The sequence below is a fragment of the Odocoileus virginianus genome, chromosome 16 (genome assembly GCF_023699985.2).
Source record: "Odocoileus virginianus isolate 20LAN1187 ecotype Illinois chromosome 16, Ovbor_1.2, whole genome shotgun sequence".
NCBI lineage: Eukaryota > Metazoa > Chordata > Mammalia > Artiodactyla > Cervidae > Odocoileus > Odocoileus virginianus.
In genome coordinates this window covers 1462722-1474737 of record NC_069689.1, presented here as the reverse complement: position 1 = coordinate 1474737, position 12016 = coordinate 1462722, and the positions used below count along the sequence as shown (strand labels likewise).

Genomic DNA, 12016 nt, shown 5'->3' with positions numbered 1-12016 from the left:
TGTAGGTGCTTACCAGATTTTGTGTGCTCAGTCACTCAGTCCTGTCCGACTCTTCTGTGACCCCAAGAACAGTAACCTGCCATGTTCCTCTGTCCATGAGATTTCCCAGGCAAGAATGCTGAAGTAGGTTGCCATTTCCTTCTCCAGGGGATCTTCCCAACACAGGAATAGAACCCGAGTCTCTGGTCTCTCCTACATTGGCAGGTGGATTCTTTACCGCTGCACCACCTGGGAAACCCTACCAGATTTTAGGGGGTACACAAATTCCACCTTTTTTTTTTTTTTTTTGGCCATGTGGCTCAGCATGCAGGATCTTAGTTGCCTGACTAGAGGTGGAACCAGAGTCTTAACTACTGGACTGCCAACGAAATACCCAAATGACGCCTTAAATAATATTCAGTCTTAGCATGAGAAAGTAGATGTTTGCTATGAATTTTCTAATTATATAAAAGAAGAATTCTGAGTTACTCCTTATGACTTCTCCAACACTTGCTAATCTGATTTTTACAAAGTCCACAGCCTTACACTTTTTTGTATATATCAGTATCTAGATTATAACATTATACTATTTTCACTATAGAGTTCACAGGTACTTTCTATTAAAGTGGGAAGTGATTTAAGGTAATGATATGGTGTTCTTCTTTCAAATAAACATACTCAGTTCAGTTCAGTCACTCAGCTGTGTCCGACTCTTTGTGATCCTATGGACTGCAGCCAGGCTTCCCTGTCCATCACCAACTCCCAGAGCTTACTCAAACTCATGTCCATTGAGTCGGTGATGCCATCCAACCATCTCATCCTCGGTCATCCCCTTCTCCTCCCGTCTTCAATTTTTCCCAGCATCAGGGTCTTTTCCAAAGAGTCAGTTCAGAGCATCAGGTGGCCAAAGTATGGGAGTTTCGGCTTCAGCATCAGTCCTGCCAATGAATATTCAGGACTGATTTCCTTTAGGATGGACTGGTTGGATCTCCTTGCAGTCCAAGGGACTCTCAAGAGTCTTCTCCAACACCACAGTTCAAAAGTATCAATTTTTCAGCGCTTGGCTTTCTTTAACTTTTTTAGTTCTACCACTTTATTGCTACCAACCCATCTCCCTCCACCCTCGTGCACACATGCTCAGTCATGTAATCCCATGGACTGCCAGGCTCCTCTCTCCATGGACTTTTCCAGGCAAGACTACTGGCGTGGGTTGCCATTTCCTTCTCCAGGTTGGCTTTCTTTATAGTCCAAATCTCACATCCATATGTGACTACTGGAAAAACCATAGCTTTAGATGGACCTTTGTTGGCAAAGTAATGTCTCTGCTTTTTAATATGCTGTTTAGGTTTGTCATAGCTTTTCTTCCAAGGAGCAAGCGTCTTAATTTCAAGGCTGCAGTCACCATCTGCAGTGATTTTGCAGCCCAAAATAATAAAGTCTCTCACTGTTTCCATTGTTTCCCCATCTATTTGCCATGAAGTGATGGGACCAGAAGCCATGGTCTTAATTGTCTGAACGCTGAGTTTTAAGCCAACTTTTTCACTCTCCTCTTTCACTTTCATCAAGAGGCTCTTCAGTTCCTCTTCACTTTCTGCCATAAGGGTGGTGTTATCTGGGTTTCTGAGGTTATTGATATTTCTCCCAGCAATCTTGATTCCAGTTTGTGCTTCATCCAGCCCAGCATTTCGAGTGATGTACTCTGCATAAAAGTTAAATTAAAAGTAGGGTGACAATATACAGCCTTGACATAACTCCTTTCCCGATTTGGAACTAATCTGTTGTTCCACATCCAGTTCTAACTGTTGCTTCCTGACCTGCATACAGACTTCTCAGGAGGCAGGTAAGGTGGTCTGGTATTCCCATCTCTTGAAGAATTTTCCAATTTGTTGTGATCCACACAGTCAAAGTCTTTGGCATAGTCAATAAAGCAGAAATAGATATTTTTATGGAACTTTCTTGCTTTTTCAATGATTCAGATGTTAGAAATTTGATCTCTGGTTCCTCTGCCTTTCTAAATCAAGCTTGAATATCTGGACGTTCATGGTTCATGTACTCTTAAAGCCTGACTTGGAGAATTTTGAGCATTACTTTGCTATCATGTGAGATGAATGCAACTGTGCAGTAGTTTGAACAATCTTTGGCATTGCCTTTCTTTGGGATTGGAATGAAAACTGACCTTTTCCAGTCCTGTGGCCACTGCTGAGTTTTCCAAGTTTGCTGAGTGCAAATTCATTATATATTTATTAAATATATTGAGTGCAGCACTTTCACAGCATAATCTTCTAGGATTTGAAATAGCTCAACTGGAACTCCATCTCCTCCACTAGCTTTGTTTGTAGTGATGCTTCCTAAGGCCCACTTGACTTTGAATTCCAGGATGTCTGGCTCTAGGTGAGTGATCACACCATCGTGGTTATCTGGGTCATGAAGATCTTTTTTGTATAGTTGTTCTATGTATTCTTGCCACCTCTTCTTAATATTTCTGCTTCTGTTAGGTCCACACCATTTCTGTCCTTTATTGATAGATAAGAGTGCCTGAAGAACCATGGACGGAGGTTTGTGACATAGTATAGGAGGCAATGATCAAGACCATCCCTAAGGAAAAGAAATGCAAAAAGGCAAAATGGTTGTCTGAGGAGGCCTTACAAATACCTGAAAAAAGAAGTTGAAGGCAAAGGAGAAAAGGAAAGATATATCTATTTGAATGCAGAATTCCAAAGAATAGCAAGGAGAGATAAGAAAGCCTTCCTCAGTGACCAATGCAAAGAAATAGAGGAAAACAATAGAATGGGAAAGACTAGGGATCTCAAGAAAATTAGAGATACCAAGGGAACATTTCATGCAAAGATGGGCACAATAAAAGTACTAGGCTTTTCTAAAAAGTACACTGGTTTAAAGACATTAAATACAGGTGTATATGGCCAACCTTGTGGAGTACAAGAGGCTACAGTTATGGTATCATTGTTGCAGGTAAAGCATAGTTCTTATGGTAAACTGGCCCCAGATGAGCCCCTGGGCTGAGTGTCATTTAGTTTGTGTTTTTCAGTGACATGGGAAGTTATTCAGCTGGTGTGAATGATGGACTGGAGCCGTTCTACTGGACCTCAGTGCATGAATTTGTCCATGTCAGTCTATTTTCCTCCAATGTATAGGGCTTTTATTTTCTGCGACCTCCGTGGTGGTGGGTAATGAATGGTGGTTCTAAGACACAAAATACTTAATATCCTGGTGTCAAAGTCAGTCTCATAAATCACCTTTATCTGCTGACGCACCAAATAACCTAGTGCACAGCCTAATCATTGCCAAGTTAAAGCTCACTTATATGAGTTCTAAAATTTTTTTTTTACAAAATTGGTCTTCCGGGACCCCTTTGCCCTTCCATCAATCTGACCTCCAAATGAATGGAATCGTGTACATAAAATATGCAACAAATCCACACCTTGGCATTCCTTGGACTCAAAATGTGCCAACACTGTTTCTGTAGTATAGTAAAATTCAACTTCCCTGTAAGACAACCATGCCGCAAACTTAAATATTTGGCTCAAAAGCTGTGTGACTTCCACCAAGTTACTTAACCTCTCTGCGCTTCAGTCTGTACTTCCTTGTATTATTGTAAGATTAGATAATGCATGTGAAACACGTTATCCGCCTCAACGTAAGTATTCAATAAATGGCTATTCATATTTCTATTTTGCATCTCTGCGGTCCTAGTTTACAAAGGCCGCTGTCTAGTCTGATTAACTTTCTAAACCTCAGCTGCTTCCCTCTACCCTTAGCACCAATTCAATCATTCCTTCACCAGTACCTTGCCGTTTGCCGGAGGCAGAAATCAAACCTGGTCCCTACCATTGCCAAGCTCGCAGCCGACTAACGGGCTGTAATCAAGGTTTCCAGGGTTCTAAGGCGGAAATGGGAAGGGGACGACTGACTGAGACTTAGGGGTCCGCGGGGCGGGTGGGGAGGAGGCAGCCATTCAGGGCAACTTGCGTTGCCTGTGTAAGCACCGGCACGGGAGTGGGAGCGGACTGCAACTGGGCCCTTAAGGGCTGTGCGCATCCTGGGGAGGCGACAGGACACAGGCGCTGGAGGAACTTGAATGCCCGGCCACAAGATCGGAGTTCCTGTTGTTGGCCAAAGAAACCTGGAGCAGCTGGTGCTAAGGAGTGAGGCCTCGGCCCACCCAAGTCACCTTGCAGGCGGGTCACAACACAAAAGCAGAAGGAGGACCCCAAATTCGGGCGGACTGGAAAATACACGGCCGTTGAGGGCGGAAGTAACCGCAAACCTGTGACCGAATCGCGGAGTAACTCCCATGGTTCTCAACGGCTGGAGGAGCCGGAAACTACCCGCGCGAGGTGGGTGGGCCCGGAGGCGGTCAAGGGGGCGGGGCCGGCTCTCTCAGGGCAGCTGATTGGTCGGCGCGGCGGTGGTGGAGGCTGCGCGTGAAATCGTCACCTCGGCCTGGTGAGTCCTGAGTTCGAGCTTGGGCCTCGCTGGCTCCGGCATTGTCCCTAGGCTCCCGGCCGTGACTCCGTCAGGCCGGCTCCACGCTCCCGGCCTCCCGAGGCATCATCTGGAGGGGCCGAGCAAGGCCGGGGCCTCTCTTTGGGCGGGCTTCTACTTTCAAGTTCCCGGCTGTCGAGCCAGGACTCCTCGGGGATAACTTTTGTGGGGGAGGGACGAGTCATGCACCCGGTCCGTAGGGAAAAACAGTGCGGGGATGTGGTGGGGACTACTGTCGAGTGGAGCAGGTAGAGGCCCCCGAACTGAAGCCCAATGGGAGACGCCGAGGAAGCCCAAATCCTGGGCTGGGGGATTCGACGCGGGGGTCCCCGGAGGGGGAGGGAAAGGAGGAAGGAGCCGTGGCGGGTAACACGCGGAGTCTGGAGCTCGGAGGAGAGGCCTGGGCTGGTCGGAAATTGAGAGTTAGAGGATGAATGCAGGTGTTGAGACCAAGTCAAAACCCTTGAGTCATCTCCATTCGGAGAATAGGTTGAAAGAGCAGGAGCTAGCCAGGGGACCGGGCGGGGGCGGGGCGGGGGGGTGGGGGAGGGCCGGCGGCGAGCCGCCCCCGTATACAAGGCATTAATTTTAAGTATTTTATACTTCTTGGCAGACCATGAGCCCACACCACGATAAGGCATGATGAAGCCTAATAAATGTATTTTTGGTTTGGTCATTACTTCGGTAAACCGAAGTCATAATGAATATTTAAAAAATTGTATTATGGAAGTGTTCAGACTTACACAAAAGTATGGAAAAATCCAGAAAATAGCATACAATTTAGAATCCTAAGTACTTACCACCTAGCCTCAACCATGAATGGCCACCCCTAGTTGCATAGCATATATGTGTCAGTATGCCTCAAATCCACACTGATAAACTTTTTAAGTTTTTGGTTTTTTCCATTCATATTTAGTGGGTATAAAGTTTCCATTTTGCAAGAGTAGAGAGTTCTGGAAACTGCTTGCACAACAGTGAATGTAATTAACACAACTGGGTTGTACACTTAATGATGAAGTGGTAAACTTTTATGTCATGTGTTTTTAACCACACACACACAAAAGTTCCTTTCAAATTAGAAAAAAAAAAAAAAAAACTAGGGAATTCTCTGGCTGTCCAGTGGTTAGGACTTGGTGCTTTCATGGTGGGGTTCCATCCCTGGTTGAGGAACTAAGATCCCACAAACCCTGCAGCAGGCATTAAAAAAAAAAAAAAAACACAACTTAATGCTGTAAATTAAGAAATAAAATCTGAGTTCAAGTGTGCAATGGAAAATAACTCGTTGCCAAGTAGAGGCCCATAGAGTTGTATTTTTAACTGTGGAGGGTCTGAAATGAACCTGTTGGTTTTGATGCTGAGAGTACTGGACCTGGCCTGGGGTGGAGTTAAGCACTAGTGATGCCCTCTGGTTTATACTAGAACTTGAAGGGTTGGGCCAGCCCAGCTGTGTGAGTCAAATTTCTCCCAAATATTCCTGTTTTCTTACAGTCTGAGGCACACTTCTTTTTTCCTGGCCGTGGCAGCTTGTAGGATCTTAGTTCCCAGACCAGGGACTGAACCCTGGGCAGGGAAAACACAGAGTCCTAACCTTTGGACTACCAGGGAATTCCCTGAGGCACACATTTAATCCTTGGGTTAGCACCTGTGCAGGGCTTCTTGGGTGGCTCAGTAATAAAGAATACACCTGCCAAGCAGGAGACTTGGGTTTCATCCCTGGGTGGGGAAGATCCCCTGGAGCAGGAAGTGGCAACCCACTCTGTATTCTTGCCTGGGAAATCCCATGGACGGAGGAGCCTGATGAGCTACATACAGTCCATAGGGTTGCACAGAGTCAGATTTGAGTGAGCGACTAAACAGCAACAGCATGTACTGCCCCATGCTTTCATTCAGGGAAGGGTGAGTGAAGTGTGAAGTCGTCTCTTTCCACTCCCATTCTTTAGGGTTGCCCTTGGTAGTCTGTCTCTAGTGTGACATCTACTCTCTGTCTCCCGAACGTGCCACAGTTAGTCCTTTACACTCTTAGGGCAGCTGGTGTTAACTGAACTGGGAGGTGACCTTCCATATTCTAGTTCTTTTCCAAGTGAGTCCTCCATATGTGGCCTTGAAACCTTGCTTCTGCCTGCCCCAAACAAACATACAAAACAAACTACAGACCAAGAAAGTAACTGCCAGGTTTGGGTTTTTGGCTCCTTGTCTTTCTCCTAAGGCTTCAGAACCAGCACTTTTCCTGGAGCTTGGTTTTCTTGATGTGAGTTGGCATTTATTAGAAAACTAAACAGCCCATCAAACTTGCATCTGAAATTACTTTTTAAAAAATTGTTTTAAAAAGGCAATTACATTAGTTATCGAAAAGCATTTTTAGAACTATTCAGGGAAAAACTCGATAGTTGATCACATCACTGAATGCCAATGATAGTAAGAAGGAATTAGTGATAAGATCCCTGGTGAATGATGGCAAAGAGCAAAAATTAGATTCATTCACTAGGTAGATTTCCTTAGTGATTGATGTTGAAGTTTATACACTCAGAACTATCAAAATGATCATTATTAAAATATCTGTGAGGGAAAAAAGTATTTGCTCATATGTAACTCACCCTTTAATTTCCTTTTTTTCCTGATGGAAATAATTGTGATTTTGGATTAAGTGAGGTTTCTTAGGAATGTAGCCATCATGTTACATCATAACTGCCTATACCCAGGAGGTGATACAAAATGAATGAACCATTTTCTTATGTTTTCCTTTGTAGGGAAGATGGAAGAGCTGAGTCAAGCCCTGGCTGGTAGTTTTTCTGTGTCTCAAGATCTGAACAGCACAGCCGCCCCACACCCCCGCCTGTCCCAGTACAAGTCCAAGTACAGTTCCTTGGAGCAGAGTGAGCGGCGGCGCCAGTTACTGGAACTGCAGAAATTGTAAGAGATGTTTTAACTCCTTAGCTTCTCTCTGTAGGCTGGCAGCTGTGAACCACACAGGAGGCTCTTGGCTTGTCTCTACAGAACCCCCTTCAAAGTGGACCCTTTGTAGATTGTTCTTGCTCACAAGGTCGAGAGGGATAAATCCCGGCAGAGGTAGACATCCTTGACATCCAGAGCTTGGGAAAAGGTGAGGAAGTAGGGAGAGACTGAAGTTTGAAAGCAAAAGCTCAACTATCTGGTTAACTTTTTCTTTTCTTTTTTCCTGGCAGCAGTACTGAGCTTTGCAGTTTAAGGACTTAGAAAAGTCACGCCCAGACTTCCATTCCCCACATTCCCTGTGTGGCTTCTCCTGCACTCTGACTTCTGGCTTTGGTGTGAGCTTCCTGTCTTCCTTCAGCCCAGATGTTTCTGTGGAGCCCTTGGGAGTTCCAGACAAATAATTCCACAGGGAATCTGAGGAAATGTCTTCCATACACTTCAGTCTCAGTGCCAAGCTGAGCAAACAGGGAAAGAGAGTTTATAGGATAGCGAGTGTGTGAGGCTGGGCTGCTCTGAAGGCGAGGCCTGTCCTTTTATTCTCAGTGCAACACAGGCCTCTTCTGGGTAAGGAATTAAGGATTAGGAGAAACTGTCAACAGCTGCAGTTTCGATGCAGTCTCCATTTTTGCCCACTGCTTCATCGCTAGATGTGTATAGTAGAGATGGTTCCCTGTGGCTTCTGGGTTGCTTGCAGATTACATTCTCAGATCGCTCCTTCTCCATAACCTCCACAGTTAATTAATTGTGGTTAATTAGTTTGGAATAGATAATACATTCATATGGTTCAAAATTCACAATACATAAAAGAGTACATGGTGAAAAATCTGTCTTCTAGACATCAAGTTCCTTTCTCTCTCTCACTCTTTTTTTTTGGTCATGCTGAGTGGCTTGCAGGGTCTTAGTTCCCTGACCAGGGATTGAACCCAGGCCCACAGTGGTGAACATGCCAAGTCCTAACCACTGGACTCCCAGGGAATTCCCCACATCTTATAGTATACTTGTTACAGCTGATGAATAAATGTTGATACATTATTATTAGATTTCCTTAGCTCTTCTAAGTGGTCTTTTTTGAAAGTTAGGAGAGATGCATTGCTGTTCCTCAGAAAGCCCCAGAAGCTGTCCCTGTCTCAGGCTTCTCACTGCATCCCAGTGTTTCCTCCTTGCCGTCCCTGAGAGCCTTCAGACTGATGTCTGCCAGGCAGAGAAGTGTCAGCTCTCACCTGCATGGAGATGGGCGCCTAGGGTGGAGTGGGAGGGAGTGGGATCAGCCACTGGCAAAACTTGAAAATTCCTTTAAATATTGTACTTTGCTTGTTCCTAGGAAACTGAAGAAAGCCGAGTGTGCTTAAACTGGGTTTCCTATTTAGGATCTGTGAGGAGGTGGTCACTAGTTAAGGCTTACAAAGGAAATTCTATCATCTCTTACTCCCACCACAATTTCCAAATTGCTCCTGAATTTAAAGACTTTGAATTACATCTGTCATATATGACTTTTTTCTCCCCCCCCCCCAGAAAGCGGCTGGATTATGTGAACCATGCCAGAAGACTGGCTGAAGATGACTGGACGGGGATGGAGAGTGAAGAAGAAGAAGAAAAAGATGATGAGAAAATGGAGGTTGACACTGGCAAGAAGTTACCAAAACGCTATGCTAATCAAGTGAGTGGTCCAGAGAAGATTAGGTGTAGCTGCTCCCGCTCCATTTACTGTGCAATCAGAGCTCTTTACTTAACCATGAACAGAGAGGAAGAGATAGGAAGAATAGGAACTGCATTGAAAGTGCTGATGTGCAGAACATTTCTGAGATGAAGAGATGGCTTACAGCTCTGTGTGCTAATGGGTGTCGCTCATGGAGTCTGGATAGTGGGTTTCAGAATCATCACCCCATGCTGTTGGCAAAGGCTTCTGACCTGTTGCCAGAAACCCCTGAGCTATTGATATACTAGTTGATTCCATTCTTCTCTTTCTCTACTAGTCATTATATAGATGTTTTAGATTAGGCCTGCCCAGCCCAGCACTGTACCCCACCCCACCTCCCAGGTTAGTAATCTTTCTCAAGTGGTGGACTAATATGCCAGTCTTGGATCTTTACATTCAGGTGGTTGGAGGTTGGAAGTATAGCTGCCCTTGAACACTGGGAACTGCCCAGCACCTCCAGGCTAGCCAGCTGAGGTTGAGACCACTGTAACAGACCACTATATGAGACAACAGACCACTATAGCAAACTTCACTTAGTGCCCTGCTAATTCCAGAGGAGAAACCATTGTGGCTTGTGGTGCCATCGGGGAGGCAGGCCTGGAGACTGTCCAGTGCTCTAGGCAACCCAGCTATTGCAGAGGTAGGGTGTGTATCTGAATGGGGCCAGGGGTCTACCCTGCTACTGCATACTTCTCTCTGTGACCCAAGTGTCTTGTCACCTCAGCATCCTCTCCTACTTGTAGAATATGGTTCCTGGGTACACACACTCCCATCCTCTTTCTCTGCCTCAAATATAGCACAGACAACATCTTCTGTGACAAAGTACAGTTGAGTTCTGTTGAGCAAGCGTTTGTGGATGTGGAATCTTAGTTCCCTGACCAGGAATCAAACCTGTGCAGTGGAAGCATGAGTCTTAACCACTGGACCACTGGGCAAGTCCCCATCAAACATTTTTGAAGGCCCTGTTCTTTGTTAAGCTAGGCTATGCTCAGAAAGTAGACATGGGCTGGAAATAGCCCGTGCACTCCTAGAGTAAGTGTAGAGTATGTTTTTTCCAGTAAGAAAGTGATATTAACTGCCAGCAGGGAAGGAAGCAGGGTTTTGAAATCAGGAAAAGGTTAATGAAAGAGAAGACAGCTTTGAATCATGGGTAGGACAGGCAGAGGTACAGAGCATTTCAGGGTGTTTCAGGCAGCACAATAAGACTGAACAAGAGGCAGAGGTGGGAGAGGAATATATGATGTGTTCAGGAGGGATGTACAGAGGGTGTGTGCAGATGGAGCAGTGAAGGGTTGGGGGAGGTATATAACAGAAATATGTACAGCAATTTAGACTCTGGCCTATGCTGTGAGGAAGCACTAAGAATTTTTGAGCCAGGGGCAGAGGTGGGACTTCATGGGATGACTTCCCACATCAGTGTGTAGAAAGGCCTGGAAGAGAGAGACAGTGGTAGGGAGCTAGGTTTGCTAAAAGAGCTGATGGTGAGTTTACTGAGGGCATAAAAGTGTGTCTGGCTTTTTCCATTTAGCAAAAGGATTCATGTATATTGTAGCATGTGTTAGAACTTCATTCCTTTTCAAGTAATATTCTGTTGTACAGATATATCACATTTGTTTTTCCATCCATCAGTTGGTGGCCATTTGAATTGTTCCACTTTGGGGCTATTATGAATATTGCTGCTATGTGTACTTGTTTACCATGTTTTTGTGAGGACATCCATTTTCACTTCTCTTGGATATATACCTGGGAGTGGAGTCACTAGGCCATATGATAACTCTGTGTTTAGCCTTTTGAGGAGCTGCCAGACTATTTTCCAAAGTGACTATACCATTTTACATTCCCACCAATGATGTGTGAGAGCTCCTTTCTCCACATATTTGCCAGTACCTGTATGGTCCAGCGTTTAGAGTACAGCCATCCTAGTGGGTGTGAAGTGCTGTTCCACAGTTTTGATTTGCATTTCCCTGGTAACTAATGATGTTGAGCTTCTTTTCATGTGTTTATTAGCCAGTATCTTTGGGGAAATGTCTGTTCAAATTCTTTGCCCATATAAAAGTGGAGTTATTTGTCTTCTGTTATTGAGTTGTAAGAGTTCTTTACAAGTTCTCTATGAGATACATGATTTGCAAATATTTTCCATTATGTGGGTTGTCTTCACTTTCTTAATGATGTTTTTGGCAGCACAGAAGTTTTACAGCTTGATGTAGTCTTAATTTATCTTTTGTTTCGTCATTTGTGCTTTTGATGTTTTATAACTACTATTGTTTAAGGGATTGTTGATTATGCCTTGGGTTTAAGATTGATTAACATAGAGGGAGGTGATGATATTATTATTAATAGGGCACAGAATGCAGAAGGGGAAGGGTGGGTGTTTCAGGGATGGGAAGTATTTGGGGTACAGAAGGCGGTGAATTCTGTTTTGGATATGCTTGGATATAAGGTACAGAGAGGACCAGCAGAGAAAGAGATACCAAGTAGACAGCTGGAAATATGAAATTGGAGCAAAGGAAAGAAGTCTGGAGATGGAAAAGAAGAGAATTAGGAGGCAACTTCTTTGGAATGACAAGTAAAGCTACAGAAGTAGATGAGATCCACCCCAACAGGGGACAGCATCTAAGAGAAAAGAAAAGGGGGACCTAAAACAGCCCCCTGAAGGTTATTTACATGTTTTAGGGTCGTGTGTGGAGGACTGTTTGGAGGAGAAACAGAAAAATCGTGTGTCATGGAGCCAAGGGAGCATGTGTCAAGGAGGAGAATATGACTGGCAGCATCACACCAGGAGTGGAGGAAGGAGGGGGAGATGAGGGAATAGACATGCTTGGCTGCAGGGAGGTAAGGCACATCTGGGGGGTAGCAAATCTGGACTGAGGGTGTCAGAGTGGGTGG

General features: G+C 44.8%; 1 protein-coding gene and 1 long non-coding RNA gene across 9 annotated transcripts in view; one reads left to right on the top strand and one right to left on the bottom strand.

Annotated features, from left to right (window-relative positions):
* Positions 1-420: 420 nt before the first annotated feature.
* On the bottom strand, positions 421-4253 carry LOC139038651 (uncharacterized). The gene is made up of 2 exons (XR_011491666.1): positions 4169-4253; positions 421-2574 (listed from the first exon to the last, which is right to left on the bottom strand). It is a non-coding gene; the product is annotated as an uncharacterized lncRNA (long non-coding RNA).
* The window catches only part of SNUPN (snurportin 1), a 29685-nt gene continuing 21875 nt past the window's right edge, over positions 4207-12016 (top strand). For 2 of the 8 annotated variants that reach the window (XM_020873651.2, XM_020873645.2), the window contains exons 1-4: positions 4207-4334; positions 7230-7392; positions 8947-9091; positions 11804-11962. In XM_020873651.2, coding sequence (XP_020729310.2) covers positions 4292-4334; positions 7230-7392; positions 8947-9091; positions 11804-11962 — 510 coding nt within the window. In that variant the 5' untranslated portion in view covers positions 4207-4291. The other 6 variants (XM_020873647.2, XM_070477592.1, XM_020873646.2 and 3 more) reach the window with 6 other exon arrangements.